The 19300-nt window shown below is 40.8% G+C and overlaps 1 protein-coding gene across 1 annotated transcript in view; it reads right to left on the bottom strand.

The window, feature by feature from the left end:
• Positions 1-19300, bottom strand: part of PARD3B (par-3 family cell polarity regulator beta) — a 679914-nt gene that overhangs the window by 517793 nt on the left and 142821 nt on the right. The window contains exon 4 of the mRNA XM_084818423.1: positions 10541-10650. Within this exon, the coding sequence (XP_084674549.1) occupies positions 10541-10650 (110 nt within the window). The remainder of the gene's footprint in view (positions 1-10540; positions 10651-19300) is intronic.

Below are 19300 nucleotides of genomic sequence, written 5' to 3'. Positions count from 1 at the left end.
CGGTGACTGTAGCCATGAAATTAAAAGACGCTTGCTCCTTGGGAGGAAAGCTATGGCCAACCTAGACAGCATAGTAAGAAGCAGAGACATCACCTTGCCGACAAAGGTCCGTCTAATCAAAGCGATGGTTTTCCCAGTAGTAATGTATGGCTGTGAGAGCTGGACTATAAGGAAGGCTGAGCGCCGAAGAATTGATGCTTTCGAACTGTGGTGCTGGAGAAGACTCTTACGAGTGCCCTGGACTGCAAGGAGGTCAAATCAGTCCATCCTAAAGGAAATCAACCCTGAGTGCTCATTGGAAGGACAGATCCTGAAGCTGAAGCTCAAATATTTTGGCCACCTAATGCGAAGAGAAAACTCCCTGGAAAAGACCCTGATGCTGGGAAAGACTGAAGGCAAAAGGAGAAGGGGACGGCAGAGGATGAGATGGCTAGATAGCATCACGGATGCAATGAATATGAACTTGAGCACGCTCCGGGAGAGAGCGCAGGACAGGAAGGCCTGGCGTGCTATGGTCCATGGGGTCACGAAGAGTCGGACATGACTGAACGACTGAACAACAACAACAATTAGTGTCGCAGTGTAGATTTAACAAGGGAAAATAAAGAGAAGGGGAAATTTGAGGAAGGAGAGTAAGCAAGTCCACAAGGTACTCCCAGTCTCTTAACTATGGTTAAGAGATTGCACAAAGTTATATTTGCACCAAGCTAGAGCATGCCAGTTCTAAATAAGCATAAAAAACCTACCTCAAAGCACGACCCACTGAAATAACATTGATGGATAAGCAGCATCTTCTTGGGCTCTGTTAGTAGAGTGCGAATCACAGAAAGATACTAAAGACACTGGCCACATTTACATGTCACTCTAAGCCTCCCTGAAAATAAGCAACGCAGTGTGGGTTGTTTGTGGAACAACCCCCAGTGTGCCTGATGCACAGTCAGGCTCACTGTGGCTTGTTAACCCTCTCCTTCCCCCGCAAGTGCTCCAGTCAGTATCCCAGTGCCTTCACTGCAGAAGCAATCTTTTCTCCCTCTCCCCTCTCTGATCGCTACCCCTTTTCGTTCACTTTATTCACTGGTTTTGTTTTTTTGAGACCCCAAAATGGGAAATTGGGGTCTTTTTTCCTGACCCTAGAAAATTGGCAGCTGTGTTCATAATTTTAAAATGATTATTATTACTGTCTTTCACAGGTGCGCAAGTGCAGTCTTATGGCTGTCCAATATGTCTTGCCTTGTCAATTTCCTTGTGTGTTTCAGCTGTCAAAGGGAGTGTGGAGGAGCAGAAGGCAACATACAAGGAAACTGACAAGGTGAGACTGCATATAAGGTAATTTGCACAGGGTTGCCAGGGTCCAATTGTAGAATTATCAATGCAAAAGCACTGAAAAGGGGGGGAAAGTGGCAAAAGTAGGTGCACCAAAAGGGAGTGGGACCATATCTCCCTATTGGCAATGTGATCCTGTAACTTTTAAGTGTTGGACTGACACTTCTCAGTGTCCCCCACCTTTTCAACACTACTCCGAGTCGCCAGCTACTCCAGAAAGGGGCAATATCAAGCCCCCCCCCACACCTTTTCATGGCTCTGTTTAGGAGTACTTACTGCTGTGGTCACTGCAATTCCCTGACAGTTCTAAAAAACCCGGAGAAGGCAACTACATGGGACAGAAGGAACTGGGCCCAACTGGATGAGGGCGGATGCAAGTACTGCTGGTGCTGGCACCACATTTGTGCCATCCCACCCTGCCACCCTCTAATGTTTGGGGGTGGGGGTCATGTCAGGGAAATTTGCACAATTTTTTGGAATGGGAAATATATGCAAATTTAACAGCTGGGAAGTAAATGAAGGGGAATTTTGCATAAATTCAATGGCTGGGAAGTAAATGGAAGTGACATTTGCACAGCTGTATTAACTGCTCCGTTACTAGATGTGCAAATTTCCCCTCCATTAAAACAAAACAGAACAATTTTTATGGAGGTGGCAGAACAGGATGGAGCAAATGGGGCATCAGCACCATCGGTATTTACTCTCTCTCTCTCTCTCTCATGGGGCCCCATTCATTCCATCCCATTCATCTGCCTTCTCAGGTTCTTCCTACAACTGTCAGGGAACTGCAGTAACCACAGCAGAAAGTACTCCCAAAAGGAGCCACGAAAACAGAAGGGAGTTAATCTCTCTCCTTTCTGAAGTAGCTCTAGTAAGTGGAATGATCTGCACTGATATTCCATAACTGTTTGTTACAGGATAGACTTTTGAAATGAAGGTTAAACAAGGGACAAACAGCTTGAACAATATAGGATACAACTCAACAGTACCGTAAGTTTCCATTTTTGCCTCTCCTCCCACGCAAAGTTCTGTGTGCTGCAGCTACAATCCCTTTTCCATAAAGGTTCAGACTATTACTCCTCGAGAAAACTTCAGAGTCCAAGTGCTTGTGTTTCCTCTCTTCCTGGTATGAGACTTAAGGGAGACCCTTCCTCTCTGGAAATTCTGCAAGAAGAATAAATTCCCCCTCCTGGACTGCCACCTAAATCTGAAGAACAGCATTGTTTTATGCCGAAAACCCTGCCTTGCCTTTGCTCTCCTTCTCCAGAGGCTGAACCAATCCATCTCTGTTTGAGGCATGTATTCCTCCCCATGACTTGTTTTAATCAGAACCTCAATCAGCCCTTGCAGAATCCCACCCCACCCCCACCCCAGAAGCAGGAGTATGGTTCTTGACAAGGGGACACTCAAGACCTCTTACAAATAGGTCCACAGGTAATGGGTTCAGCATCAGAGAGACCCCTGGCGAATTACAACACAGTAATTCTGCTGTAATGATTGTTAAGTGCACACTTAGTAATTGTAAATCACTTGATACACTGAAACTACTAATACTATCAAAGCAGCAAAAAAAACTTGTTTGTCACCTTTCCTTTTATCAACCTCTCTAAACAAAATAAATTGCCTCATGAGAATTGTACTGACACAAAACCCTGTATAACTGCAATTAGTGCATGAATGCTTCTGTATGACAGAGTGAGTGAGCCATGAACCATGTGGAGATTAGATGCATTTAGATGGAGGCACGATTTGGTGAACCAGGAGAAGTAGACATAGACTTGTCCCCACAAGACAAATGGAAAATATAAGGAAAATGTGTGGATATAGCTGGAATAATAAGTAAATAAACAAACCCAGTGAGAGAGCGTTTCCAGTGGAAAAGCACCCTATTGAGTCCTGGGGCTGGTTCCACACACAGTTCAGTGCAACCTGCCAGCTCTACACAACAATTTCAGTGCCCAGCAGGGGACTGCAACCTCCTTGAGAGTAGCCACTTCTGAGTCCAAAGGATGAAATTGGTCCTGAAGGAAGCATAGGGCACTGGAAAGTGGCTAATAAAATGTCTCAAGGTAAACTCTAAATTTCTGGATTTAATTGGAAGCCCCATTGACAAGGGTTTCCATCTAAACCTATTTTTAACCAAAATTGTGCCGGTTAATAACAGCTTAGCTTCCTTCAGTCTCCCCATCATTGCCACAAGTTCCAAAATGATCAAAGCCATTCTTTCCTAATGTTTCCTGATAATTTGTTACTTAATCGCATGTGAAGCTATTGCCCCATTTTTGTAATTTGGAACTTTGCCTACAGCATTTTTTAAAAATCTGGCAACACGACAGGAAGTGAAGTTCTTTGGTTCCCCTTCCTCTGAACTCCAGCAATCATAGCTGCTCCTACTCTATTTCCTTCCCTTTCCTTCTAAATCTATCAATTTCGCCCCACAGCCCACCATTTCCATCAGCCACTCAAGCTTCTTGGTTGTATAGCCTTCCAGTCCCCTGCTTTGCCATTTTGTTATGCCACCTTCCACTCCTTATTTGGTAAACACTAATTTCCCCAATCTGGTAATACTAATCAAGCCATATTCCCTTCTGTAATGAATGTGCATGCATGTTTTTGAGAACAATAATCTGTAAAGATAAAATTCATATTTTTGGACCTTGAATGTTTGAGCTTATTTCCCAATTTCAGTAATAGGTATTCCCTATTTAGTAAGAGTATAGTGATTAAGTCCTCTGTGTGCACAACATACCTCAGGTTAAAAATTCTCTTAGTCGTATCTTGGTTGTTACATATATATACATGCAAGTTGTAGGTCCATGTGAATAAGGATGTACAGCAACACAGTCAATCCCCTTCAGCTTGCTGTTAATAGCCAAGATGGGCAAGGATCAAGTACAAAGGTGCTTGGCTGAACCATTCCAAGTACTTTGCCCACATCCTTAAGGCCGCATCAATTGAAAAAGATCCCACACAACCGGACTAGACGCCACTCTGGATGCCTTCACAGAAACTATCAATAACAACACCAGGTTCAGAGGGAATATGAGCAACTTTACCTTCAAAGTGTCTTGCACTAGACCATGGGGGAGGAGAGGCGTCTAGTTGTAATAGCCCGTTCACAACCAGGAAAAGCTATGCTGAATGGCTACTTGAGGATGTAATGGTGACAAAGAAGAAGGATCACTTCACCCATCACTGCCACAAAATAGGCATGATAATGTATTTTTGCTTGTATTGGTCACAGTAACTATGAGATTTGCACCATCTGTATTTTAGTCATCATCTAGCTTGTTTCATAGCCCATAGCTCCTCTGTAAACCAGGGAACTAATCTGGCTCCACAGCAACAAAAAGAATGCTTGGGATCTATTGTGTTGATAGCCCATTCCATCTGACTACTCCACAGTGAAACCAGGGCTTCAAAAGGCTCACCAGCCATCTCAGACAGAAAATCCCCTAGAGCGTTTAGAACACCCTCAGATTCCAGAAGTCTCAGGGAGTGGACCATCTTAATAAGTCCACCACCCTGGTGGATGGGTACAACAGTTGTCAATCTAAACTTCACAAGGAAGTGGTCTCGCCATGACAATGGAGTCACAGAACACCCCCCCCCCCAACTCGAGGCCTCCAGCCTCTGCTCCATTGAAAATACCAGGTCAAGAGCGTGTCCTGCAAAGTGTGTTCAGCCAATAACATATTGACACAGCCCCATGGTTGTCATGGCAGGTATGAAGTCCTGAGATGGTCCTCTTAAAGCAGTCAATGTGAATACTGAAATCCCTCAGGACAACTGCCCTTGCATTTTTCAACAACATGTCCAAGATCACCTCAGCCAGTTTGGGCACCTGAGCAGACTGGTCTCCCAGTTTTAAGATATTTCTCAAAGACTGCAAGGGACTAAATGGACCATATCTCAATAAGGAGAGCACTGCTTCAGAGGAGAGAGGCTATTCCATGAAGGGTGAGCTATTCCACCTGCCTACCACACACCCCTCCCCCACCATCTGGAGACTTCATAAGCAAAGCTGCAGCTCCAGTTTGCCTCCAATCAAGGCAATTTTCTTTTCATCTGCTCTGCTCCATCTCCTCTGCCTCGGAAACCTTATAAGGAGCTGGGGGTTATTCCAGCAATCCTTTGGCACTTTTGCAAATGGGTTTTTGCTTTTGGACATGAAGAAGGTGTGCTCAAGCTTTAGAGTTTTGTTTTTTAAAAAAGTTTTAAATAGTCACTGTGATGCTGCTGCTTTAACCTTGTATTTGGTGTACTGTCTGAATATTGTATTTGTATATTTTTGTGAAATGCTTTGGGGGTCTTTTTGGCCAAAAGCCAGCACAGAAATAAACCGTAACGTAACATAACATTCAAAAGAGAGGGAGCAACGAAAGAAAACGCACATAAACTAGACAAAGGGTTAACAATATACAGCTCAGAAAGAAAGAAAAAGAATCGTAGGATAACACAGTTTGCAGAAGAGAATAAAGTGAAAACAAAGAAGATATGAACCATGGAACGGATGCACTTAGAGGTTAGAAACAAGATCTTGAACTGAATACAGAAGTTTATCAATGAAGAGAATGAATTTACAGGGTGAAAAAATAAGTCAAGAAGAAGAATCCCAAACAGAAGTAACAAGACTAAGATGAAATCAGAGTAAGTCAAGAACCAATGAATTATAATAATCCAACCAAGATAAAATGAACAAAATGAACTACAGAATTAACAGCATCAATGGAAGACAGAAACACCTTAGAGAGATTAAAAAAGAGCCTCATACATTTTGGTTGTCCTTAATAGTTCACCAAGTTCTGGTTACCAAAGTATGATGTTAGAGAGAAGACTAACCATTTCCCAAGTCAGGGGAAGGGAATGGTCCTGTTTATGACACCACATGGAGTTTCAGAGGTTCATGGCTGAGTGGGGACTAGAACCCAGATTTCCCGAGTCCCAGTCCCACTACATCATGCTGGCTCTCAATTCATTAATCACAGCCAGGCATACATTTCATAATATAATATAAAATTTCTACCGGAAACCTAACATTCCATGTACATCTCTAAATTCTATCAGGACTACATGGATAAGGATGCAACACTTCCCAATCTGACCAGAGTATGAAGAATAATTCCAAGAAAAATACTAGTGACAGCGATATAATCATTTTGAAAACACAGGCACATATAACATTTCAGTTTCCTAACCACAGCCTGATTGAACAGCTGGACATCTTAGTTCTATAACTATTAATTCACAGGGTCAAGAAATACCCATGTGTGTGATTAGCTCTGTTTCAAAGATAACTCCCTCCCCTCTATTAAAATAGACCCATTGTGGGTTGAGATTTGTTTTTAGTGGGTTAGTGAACTGATATAGCTTTATCTCAAATATAATCTTTTGAACTGCAACACTGTTTCTTCTCCAAACAGACCCATCTGTATACAATAATATGAAATACTATCCATTGGGCTAGGACATGATATATATTATGTTAATATTAAAATGCTTGATCACAATAGCTAATACTTTAAAATTACAATTAGCAGTAGAAGAACCAGAGGCTTGACTCTTTTTTAAAAAACAAGAAATTAAAAGGGCTGATTAAAAACCCTTTTAAAAACCTGATTAAAAACGCTTTTCCAAATTACAATTATATGTCCACAATGTATAAAAGGAAATTAATTTTGGTACGCATTTAAATATAAATTCAAAGTAGGTGGAGCTAATAGAGCTTGCTTATATTTACTGCTACAGAGTAGCAAACAAAGATTAAAGTGTAATATACATTGTAACAGAGATTAAAGTGTAATATACATTAGTCCAAAGACATATTTCTACTTATTAACCTAACAAAAGACAGAAGCACAAGTCAAGCTTCTGGCTTCTCAAGTGAGCAACAAGCCTGGAGTCCCAGTTCGGACAACACACTTTAAACAAACCTTCCTGATTTGTTCAGTAGCTGATGTAACGAGGAAGAGCAAAGCAGGAGCCAACATTCACAATAATTCTGGAGAATTCTGGCTTATCATGCTGTGCAAATGCAGTGACGAAGTGCACAAACTGGCTTTCAAAGGGGGTGGGGGATCATATAGTAGTATGTACCTAAAAGAGGTCTGGAGGTTGTGTCCTAAATCAAATTAATTTATTCCAAACTCTTAACACTGGAAGGTGTTTTCTTTTTCTTTCTTTAACTAACAAGCTAACTACTGCATTCAAAATTATAGGTAACTCTACACATCTAACCCACAGTTCCATTATGTAACTCACAATAAAAATATACTCTTGGTTACTCTATCTATCTATCTATCTATCTATCTATCTATCTATCTGTGTATGAATATTTATAGCCTTTTCCCAACCTTCATTTCAGCTTTAAAATTACTACTTAGTTTAACATAACTACCTACACTGTTATCGTAAGGTAATAGCATTTAACATACCTTCAATATCATTTCCAATGAAACATTTTAGAAACATAGTTAATTAATTATGTTTAATTAATTATTAATTAAACATAATAAATTAATTATTAATATTAATTAATCCATAGGCATGTTCAGATTTATTGAAGCAATACTTAGTTCATATCTCAGAACAACACCTGACCTGAAGTTTATTAATTTCACAAAAACAACTTGGCTGAATTTAGAAGACTAGATTGAAAATACTTCTTGCCTGAGCACATATTATAGCATCCTTTAGGTTAATACACATTGTAAATTGTTCCATTTCCCCCTAGCCTACTTAATGCATTTACATAGTCTGTATTACAAATTTAGATCATGTGCAATTTTCCAATTAATTATTTGTAACTATGTATGTAAGGGATAAACAACTATGCAATATAGTATACCATTACTCTCTAATGACAATTCTTCTAAGGCAAATGGTATCTGCACCCCCACCCCACCCCCAGTATAGTTCACTGACTGGACAGCATGAAACTCTTCTTTAAAATGATTAACAATTGTTGTAACCGCTCCATGACAATTGTTCAGCAAACCATGTACAAAGTAATAAACCTTTGTTTCATTTCAAGCTATACGCACTCCTGGTCACTTGGCTCAAAATATACAAAAAAAGAAGAACTTAACGGGCTTAGCTTCTATCTGTGATAGAAATATGAAATGCCTGTTCTGTATATAATTCTGAAGCCAGCTTGGTTAGACAACCTGGAAATGGTGAAAGGCTCAGTGTCCCAGCCTAAGTCGGTCCTTTTTTCCTGAAATGTTGTATCAGGAAAATCCTCAACTTTTAATTTACTCTGTGAACTAAACTTTAGCTTTTCCTGTGTCACCTTTGAGCCATCTTCCTGGTAGTGCAGCCTATCAGTGCAAGATTAATTACTTCCATTTCTAGACAAACTTAATGTATAAGATGCATGTTAAATATCTCATTGTGAACTGTTTGATTTCTGTCCGTATTTGTTTGCAGAAATAGGGGTGTACAAGCTACATTAGGTAATACTTCAGTCTCACTGGAAAAACGGGCCTATTCTCATTCAGTACCTGCAGTTTTGTAGAGATAATGCACAGTCAAATTAAATTAAATTCTACATGCTGCAGAATTTTCCACAAATATCTACCCCAATATTTAATAGCTTTATGCAGAAAAATTCTCACATCCTCACTAGCAGTGGTGGTGGGAGAACCTTGACTATCTGGGCCAGCAAAACCCATGTCTGTTGGAAACAACAGAATGAATTAGGCAGAAAATCCATGCTCTTCTTGCAATCATTTGTCATCTCCCATGTCTCTGCTGCTACCCAAGAACAAATGTAACAATAATGGCTGATTGTCACCTTGAGAAAGTTACACATACACCAAGCAAAACCATTTGCTGCAAATTCAGTGGAATTAGTAAGCATCCCATTTTATAATTTTATTATTAGCTTTATTCCCCAACCTCTGAGGAGCTCAAGGTGGCTTAAATATGTTTCCCTTGGTTGTTTCCCATTCAGACAGACTAGCGGGGCAGACATGCTTAGCTTCAGCAGCACAACTGCATCAGGATCATCAGATCAATGGGTCTGGGTAAAAGCATGAAACAGAGAGGGGCACTCCCCAGTTACGTAGCAATTGTGTTTGCTGGGGGTACACCAATGTTACACTTGTACTTCCCATAACATCCATGTAAGGCACAAATGACACATGGGCTCATCCCTTAACATCCATGCACACTTATCCAGGGGCCCCAAGTTTGCCCTGTGCCTACCCATAATATGTTTGCTGCATAACAGTAATGCGGAAATGATCTGAGGATGTATTGATCTTATCATTTAAATAACTTCTTATGGAGTAAAAAACTGAGATTTTAATCTGCTGTGATGGTTTTTGTTGTTGTTGTTTTTAAATACAGTATGTAATCTAGTCTGGATTTTATAAAGTTAGAAAAATGGTGCTGCCAAAACTGGCAACCTAATTCATATGTACATACATACAAAAGAAAGAGACAAAGAGTGACTACAAGCTAATCTCCTATTGTCTCTCATCTTGACAACTGCCTTTGTCTTATGATAACATGCTGTACTCAGCATATTTCTTTAGAAGTGTGTAATACATGATTAAAATAAGGCCATACCTATGCCAGGTGAGTTTTTTTCCCAGCCCATGTCTCAAGACATATATTATCATTATTAGCAGCATTGCTCCAAAGAGCCTTCTGAGCACCTTTCTTTCTTGATTGCTCACCGCTGTCCACCAACAGCACCCCTCCAACTATAGCTGTCCATGCCACATTGAACATCCTTTTGGAGGCTCCCACAACCCTTGAGAACAACTTTTCAAGCAGCATGAAGCGAGTGTGGGAAGGGGGCAGGAAAGCACCACAGCTCTAGTGGAACTCCGCCTGTAATCCTGTCAAATCCAAGCTACTACACTACTACAATGACGGCAGCAGCAGCAGCAACAGGGTGGAGGGGGGAACACCTGAAAATCAGGCAGTGGGATCTTGCACCAAGATTCCTCTGCTTGATTTCAGGTGATTTCCCACCTCTCGCTTCAGCCCGGTACAACACAGCCCCCATTATTGAGGAGGACCCCCTTAGCTTCTGGACAGGGTTTCCAGAGAGTACAGGGAGCTGCAGGTGGAAGACAGGGAAGAGCAATACTGGTTGCCTGAGCTGCCCTCCTCATGCAACCAACACTATGCAACCCATAATTTCTAAGAAGCCTAATAATGCTAGGAAGAGCAATATCAGAGTTCAGAAGCATAAAATACCTACCAACACGGAAGTCTTCAGAACATGGTCAGCGGCATATGAACTTCCTGCAGGAAAGTCATTGGGTGGGCCCAGTGCTGGATCACTGCTCCTTCTTACCAAAAGTGGAGTCCCTAAAGACAAAAACAATGAAAGATAGAAATATGGCACTAGGGAACTTGCTATAATTATATCATTTTCCATGCACACATTCTAACAAGGTTACGTAACAACTTCACACATGTCCAGAACGGCTTTTTTTTTTTAAAGGAATGACTAGATGACACTCTAAGAGCCAAACCGGTAGTTAGCAGAACAAAAAGGAAGACTCTTTTAAATGAGTTAATGGCATCTTGGAAAATAATCAGCCATTACTTAGTTTTTCCAGTATACAAGAGTACTAGAATGGAAAACTAATCTGTCTGGAACTCTAAAACATGACAGAGAGCGTGATGCAGCCTAACTCATGCCAATGAGTCTCAGAAAATCAGCAATTATTAAGGGTCCTCAAATAATTCCTGAATTATCATCACTAGATAAACATGTTTTGTGTTTGCAGTTGGCAAGGCTACCAGTCTATGTCTCCAACAGGTCCTCAACATGCATACTTTTATCATTGCCAATGTACTCTACATGTCATTCAACTCTAAGACCAGTCAAAAACTTCAGATAACTCAGAAAAGCAGCTACCATGCTGTGTCAACTGAAATCTTGCAACATTTAAAACAAGTCTTTCTTCCATCAAATGTGATAAATGTGAGTTGTTGTTTTTTAAATCCTGATTCAAACACAAGAAATGTTTTCCTTCAACTGTTTCCAGATTAATTTATCCTTGGAGCAGGGCCAAGAATGAAGACTAATTAGCCCAAAAGGATTTCCTATCGTTTGCAAACAACTTGAAACAGGATAATATTACGGAGGTGTTCTGATTTTATCTAGATGCCTCCAAAATTCATAGTTCAATATATCACTAAAATATACACTTGAAGACATTTGTTTGTTTATTTATTTATTTATTTATTTCCTTTCTATACCGCCCAATAGCCGAAGCTCTCTGGGCAGTTCACAAAAATTAAAACCAAACAGCACACAATAAAACAATTTAAAATATATAGAACATTAAAACCACAATATAACAATGCAACCACAATAAAACCTAGCAGCACTGCAGGAGTTTAAAATACGGATTTAAAACAGCAAAGCTAAAAGTTTAGAAAGCTAAAATGCTAAAATGCCTGGGAAAATAAAAAGGTCTTCACCTGGCGCCGAAAGGAGTACAATGTAGGTGCCAGGCGAACCATATTTGCATTTGAGGGAGGGAGGGAGGGAGGGAGATGGCAAAATTCATTCAGATGGGCTCTCTGATCAAAATGTGGGATCATCTGTTGATGATAGGTTCCTGATTCCAGTCTAAGTTGATTTCACACTCTTATCAATACCTGTTATCGTCATTTACATTGGCTCTCAATTATGGCAAAAGAAGTTGTTCCTAACCATATCCTTTCACTTTCATTTACTGGCGCCATTTACAGGTTAACCAAGTACATATCACCCTTCCCCTCTATGGTATAAACTGTAAGCTAAGGGTTAGATCCAGACTTACCATGGATCAACTGTGCTGATTGAAATGGACTTCCCTGCCCTTCCCACAGCATCTCTTCCAGCCCCCTGAGAAAGCTACACAGGGAGTCATAGAATAATCGTAGAATAGTAGGGTTAGAAGGGGCCTATAAGACCATCGAGTCCAATCCCCTGCTCAATGCAGGAATCTAAGTCATGAGACCCTCCTGAATGGGTGTGGGGTGGTCCTCAAAAATCAGGTGGAGGGACCTTCTGCAAGTGAAGCCCTTTCTCCTCTCGTGGAAGGCAGATCCAGGATCCAACCCTGGATATTCCATTGGTTGAATGTGTTACCAGGGAAATTGAGAATTTTGGGATTAAACAATTATGTTTTATTATTTTCCCTTGAAACGAACAGGAATCAGCCGACAGATACATCTCCTGCCCCTTTGAGGCTCTTCCATACTAGACATTCCACAGAAAAGTTAAATCTGCCAGAGACCAAGACATGCAATATTTTAGCTTTGTTTTTCAAGGGAGGAACTGCTGCTGATAGCAACTTTAATTACTCATTCCATGCCAAGTATTACACATTGACAAACTTCTTTTAAATTGGAGAATAAATCCTGTTTTCTATTCAGTTTGGGTTTTTTCTTGGCTTGGGCTTTAATTATTCACAAGTCATTACATCAAGTTGCAATATGCATCAAATATGTAATCCACTATGTATGATTCAAGCACAAGGGCAACTAGGCCAGCTTGACCTACTAGACTTATTCTTGGGAAGGGTCTGCCTTGTTGCCTTAGCTCATGTAGCAGTAAAGTTAAAATCAAATCTCAAATCAAACCTAATACTCTGAAAACCTATCCACTAATTTAAGCAGCATTATTTTTAAAATGGAAATGTGCCTTGCAAAACCTTGAGCCAAACCTATCAGTTAATGTGTTCTTTTACTTTTTAAAAAAATGTTATTTTAGTGGGACTTTTAAGAACATAAGAAGAGCCCTGCTGGATCAGACCAAGGGTCCATCTAGTCCAGCATTCTGTTCACACAGTGGCCAACCAGCTGTCAACGGGAAACCCACAAGCAGGAAACAAGTGCAACAGCACCCTCCTGCCCAAGTTCCCCAGCAACTGGTGTACACAGGCATACTATCCCTGGTACTGGAGGTAGCACATAGCGATCAGGACTAGTAGCGATTAAAAGCCTTCTCCTCCAGCAATTTGTCTAACCCCCTTTTAAAGCCATCCAAATTTGTGGCCATCACTACGTCTTGTGGTAGCAAATTCCATAGTTTGTGCTGTGTGAAGAAGCACTTCCTTTTATCTGTTCTGAACCGCCCAATCAGCTTCATGTGATGACCCCATTGGGTTCTAGTATTATGACAGAAGGGAAAAACTGTCTCCCTATCCACATTCTCCACACCATGTATAATTTTGTACACCTCTATCATGCCTCCCCTTACTTTCCGTTTTTCCAAGCTAAACAATCCCAGCTGTTCGATCATTTTAGTTGGCCTTTTCTGCACTTTAAAATTATATTGTTCTCAATGGTGTTCACTATTTGAATTTTTCAGATAATGGATTTCTTTATTCCTTGGGAGTTTGACATAACTCCCAAGGAAACAAACAAAAAACCATGACACTGACTACTCTCTTCCAACATCTTCCAAAGCAAACATGGCATCAGTGGTGGTAATACCAGACATCATATCTGTCCTACCACCTAGCACTTTTCTCTAACATCTACCATTTCTAGCTTTTGCTTCCCCACTAAAGTGCTCAATATTGTAGACTTCTTTGATATCTCTAACTACCTTTGACAGAAATATTCTGAACAAATTCCAATACAGTTGATACTACTCTAGTCAGAAAATCACATTTCTGCTCATGACAGCTACCAACCCCAATTTCCTAGGTTCTGTCTTGGCAGATGATAAATTCTAAACTATTGATTTGATTCTATACAACACTGCCTTTTCTCATTTGCTTTCAAGTATCCTCATCTTACCCTTGTTAGCAACTATGTGCCTTAACATATAGTGATGCTTAATATATGTTACTAACTTTGCCAACAAAGTATGTTAGTAGATTACTTACGCATTTATTTGGCTCTCTATAGCAAATTGTTCCATTGTTTTGTATAACTAGTTCTAAACAGAAGTTTGTTCAATTTAACCTTTTGCAAGTTTTATTCCAATTAAGCCCTGTAGGACCACACAAGTATAGATTATATCCGCAAAAAAATGTTCATTTAAAAAATGCACTCATGTCCTGCTTCTGGGTTTCCTGAGGGCAGCTGGATAGCCACTGCGTGAACAGAATGCTGGACTAGATCAACCCTTGATCTGATCCAGCATGGCTCTTATGTTCTTATTACATACATACATGGACTTTAGAGTCCAACTTAAGTCACTCTTAGCAATAAGACTTGATCCTACTATTTAACTGTACCATGTTTTTATTTGGTATAAAAAAAGAGTGTGAGAAAGATCTCTCTTTCAGGATCAGAGGACAATATTAAACCTTGTATTACAAACACAGAAAATACTTAAGAGGCTGTGGTCTAAGTAGATGCATGGCAAAAGCTTATTTCTTTTTCATACAGGGTGAAGATTAATCTTCAAAACATTCTAGAGCCAGGCAACACAAGGACACATGAATTAAAACCTATAAATATAGCCAAATGCGTAAACCAGAGAACTAGTCCACAGTACTGAGACTGTCAATATCTGAATGTATTAATTTGTACATATCATGAGCACAGTAAACGTTTTAAAGGCTTCAACATTTATTTTAAGACATTTTTCCAAAAACAAATCTCTGTATATATATTTAACTACATAGGGCTGCATACTACAATGGTTCAGAAGTCTAGAATGCAGTTGCCAGAATGTTTCATTGGCACTACTTGAAAGGATCACATCTTGTCAATCTTAAATCTGGGCCCAATTTGGAAGTGCTGGAGCTTACGTTAAAAGCTCTAAATGACTAGGGAACCAAGCACCTGAAAGAGTGCCTCTTCCAGTACCAACCCGCCTGCATACTAAGGTCATCAGACAATGCTCTTCTCCAAACCCAACCCCAACAGAGGTGAGGTTTGTTTCAACAATGGAGGGGGTTTTCTTGCCAGCAGTTCCTCAGCTTTGGGATACCCTCCTTAGGGAGGAACACCTGGTGCCAACTTTGCTGTCTTTTCAGCACCAGGGAACACCTTTTTTATCTGCTGCTGTTTTGAACGTACTTACTGGTTTAATTTTTGTAAGCCACCCTGAAAATAATTGAACAAAGGTGGTATATCAAGTGTTTTTAAAAATAAAATAAATGTTTAGAAGCACTTGGGCTGATCTAGCCAATACTAAGCACTTTTCAGTCCCAATTCTCTCAGTGAAAGAGTTGAGGCCTGGTTTCAGGTACTGAGAGGACCCTGGGTCAAGTGCCCTCAGGGGGACCTCCTCCACCTTACCTCACAGCTCGGGCACCACTATTTAAATTTCGTACACTGCTCCTGATGTAGTATCACCGCAGGACTTTGCGGGAAATTAAAATGGCAGCTACTGGACCCAAACATGATTGCAAAGTTGGGCATAGGCATCAGCAGTGGGTCCTGGCAGCTGCCTAAGGATGCCGTGTTCTGACGCCGAGCCTGGGAAAATTAAGCATGTGCTCAACACTGTCCTACTGATGGGACTTATAAGTGGTTAATACTTATAAGTATAATAGTACTTTTATTTGTAGACTGCCCTTCGTCCCAAGGCAGCCCAGGGTGGTACACAACGTAATAAAACGCACATTATTTGCACATAATTAAAAATATCAAGTGTAACATGCAACTGAGAACAAAACACAACACACATAATCTTAAAGCACTACGGTCCCAGGGCCAGCTAACACCTCAAAAGCCCTGGCGAACAAATACGTTTTTAGTAGCTGACTGAACTTTCAGTGACATGGAAGCCAACTGCACTTCCCTGTGGAGAAAATTCCATAATCAGAGCATTTCCACCAAGAGGGCCCTACTTCACATCACTGCACCATGGGCCATGCCTACTGGTGGGGCTGAGAGCAAGTGTGTCCTGGCCAATCTTATGGCACAGGTTGGTTCTTAAAGCAGTAAGGTCCCAGGGCCAGCTAACACCCCAAAAGCCCTGGCGAACGAATACGTGTTTAGTTGTTGATTAAAATTTCAATGACATGGAAGTCAACTGTACTGCCTTGTGGAGTTCAACCACAATCAGAGCAGGCCATCTCCCTAATTCCTGGCCCCACAGCACCTCTATTTAGTCAGGAATCTGTTGGCTAGATTAGACCCATTACTTTGCCTGTTGAAGATTTTACCAGGGCAAAGTTTATTTTGTTACAATTTGGTTCCAATCCTCAGATCCTACATGCTACAGATGCAAACTCAGAGCAGAAAGTCTCCTAGTGTTGCCTGAGAAAAGCTTCCAGAAGTTGCTAGACTTTTTTTAATACTCTAGAAGGGTTTTAAAGGTGACTTTTAAAACCCTTCTACAGTATAAAGCTGGAATGGGGCCAACTACAGGTAGCTGCACACTTTATATGGTCAATGTGTTTGATGCATGTATACTGGTGTTACAGTTGTTTTTCTTCCAATAAATATATAAAGGTGCTGGTAACAGACAGTCATGTGCACGCAGTTGGGAAACCCAATTGGACATTGTTCCCAGATGCATATTCACTTGAATATATCCATACTTAAAGTGCTTCCATGAGATACACTACTGATGAACACGCAAACAAGTTTGCCATTTCAAGAATGGAGCTGCCCTAAGAAGATAAGTTTCCAATATACAAAAGAATACCTTGGATACATGGATGCAAACTCTCTAGACCATTGCGTTTAACAGTGACCAAGGAAGATGCACAAAAATGATCAACATGTAGATTTTCTATTCTGATCACGCTTTCTTCCCACTATACCAAGTCTCATATCTTTTCTAATTAAAACCACCCTCCAACACTTTGTTTTTCAAAAATTTCCTAAGCAGGGTCAGCTCACCCATAATTAAGCAAGTCAGATTGTATTCCAGTCATGCAGAAATAGGACAGGACGTTTTCATTTGCATTATGGATTTAAACTATTGTGGTGGAGGGCAGAAAGTAGTTGCAGAGATGTAAACAATAGCAGAATATTTATTAACACTGTGATACAGAAGCCAGAAACCAACCAGTTTGATTTTTAGACCCAAGGTGAGCTTTATAGTGCACTTTCGATACAAAACAATCAACCAAACAAAAAACCTCAGTATGAAGGGAAAAGTCCTTGAGTTGGCAGTCATGGCTCCAGCTGCATATACAATTTAACTACTGAGTTTCTAGCAGTCTTTTCTCTTTTTAAAGTTCCATAAACATGGGTAGCAGAAGCAACTATTGCTGGCCTAGCAAATGGCTGAGAATACCTCATGTTGTAGCACAGTTAAAACTAAGTAGGTGTGGATCTGATCAGTTTCTGAGCTTGAGAGGGCAACTTCTAAGAATGCATTTTCCTAATCACATTTTTAAGCTGTGTAGAGAAATAAACAAGTGAATTAGCACCGGTTTCGATGCTGATCCTTGGGGGAATCTCACTTCTTACTTCCTCCAATGTCAGAACTGCCTATTCACGCCTATTGTCTGCGTCCTGTTCTTTAACCAATTACCAAGCCATAAGAGAAACCGTCCTCTTACCTCAGGACTGCTAGGTCTTCTCAGAGGCCTTTGGTGAAGGTCTTTGTGAAAAACTTTTTGGAAGTCCAAGTATATAGTATCATTTGGATCATCCCTATCCACGTGCTTGTTGACTCTCTCAAAGAAACTCCAAAAGATTGGTGAGGCAGGACTTCCCTTTGCACAAGCCACATTGGTTTGTCCTCATCAAATCTTGCTGTTCTGTATCAGCCTTCCCCAACCTAGAGCCCTCCAAATATTCTGAACTACAACTTCCAGCAATTCTAGCCATTGGCTATATTGGCTGGGACTCTTGGAAGTTGAAGTCCAAAACATCTGGAGGGCATCAGGTTGGGGAAAGTTGTTTTTTTATGTTTAATAATTTCTATCTTTTAATTATGCTTTCCACTAATTAACCTCATAGATGTTAGCTGACTGTCCTGTAATTACCTGGATCGCCTCGGGATCCCTTTTAAAAAATTGGTATTACACTAGCTGCTGTCCAATCCACTATTATGGGGGCCAACTATAGGGACAAGTAGCACATTATTGTTAAAAATCAGCAATTTCACATTCCAGTTCTTTTCTTCAAGAACTCTTGGGAGGCTGCTATATGGACCCAGTGACTTGTTCATTTTTAATTTGTCAATAAGCCCTACTAGAACTTCATCTCAGCTTTATAAAGACTCAATTCTTCTGACACTCTTCCTGGAAAAATAAGCTCAGGCACTGGTATCTGTCTTGCCATCTTCTATAACAAAGACAGACACGAAGGGCCTTTTTGCACGATCATGGCTTGCTGTGGACTGGAACCAAACTGTAACAATATAAACTTTGCCCTGATAAATCTATGACAGGAAAAATAATGCATCCAGTCCAGCCAATAGATTCCAGACCAGAGTTGCTGTGGGTAGGTGGTTCTTAAGTCCAGGAATTAAGGAGACGGCCTGTTCTGGATGGGGTTGAACTACCTCTAAAGGAATTGATCCATAGTCTATCGGTCCTCCTGGACTCAAAAGTGTCAGGAGAGGTGGTCTCAGGTGGTGAGAAGTGAGTTATGCCTAGCTCGCAGCTATGGCCACTCCTGGAACAGGATAGCCTGGCTTCAATTATCTATGCTCTAATAACCTCACAACTGGGTTGCTTTTATGTGGGGCTATCCTTAAAGATGGAAGCTGCAGCTGGGGTGAAATGCAGCTGCCCTGTTAAGCAGGGCAGTTAAGTGGGATCATGTGACACTGATCCTCAAAGCACTGCACTGGCTGCTTGTGTACCACCGGGCTCAATTCAAGATGTTGGTACTTGTGTACAAAACTCTAAACGATTTAGGACCCAAGTACCTAAAAGAGCACTTCCCCCAGTATGAACCAACCTGTAAAAATTAAACCAGTAAGTACATTCAAAACAGCAGCTGATAAAAAAGGTGTTCCCTGGTGCTGAAAAGACAGCAAAGTTGGCACCAGGTGTTCCTCCCTAAGGAGGGTATCCCAAAGCTGAGGTACTGCTGGCAAGAAAACCCCCTCCATTGTTGAAACAAACCTCACCTCTGTTGGGGT

Source organism: Heloderma suspectum, chromosome 1 (genome assembly GCF_057233095.1).
Source record: "Heloderma suspectum isolate Gila_16-S chromosome 1, 16-S_ref, whole genome shotgun sequence".
Lineage (NCBI taxonomy): Eukaryota > Metazoa > Chordata > Lepidosauria > Squamata > Helodermatidae > Heloderma > Heloderma suspectum.
This window is presented reverse-complemented; position numbering and strand designations above follow the sequence as displayed.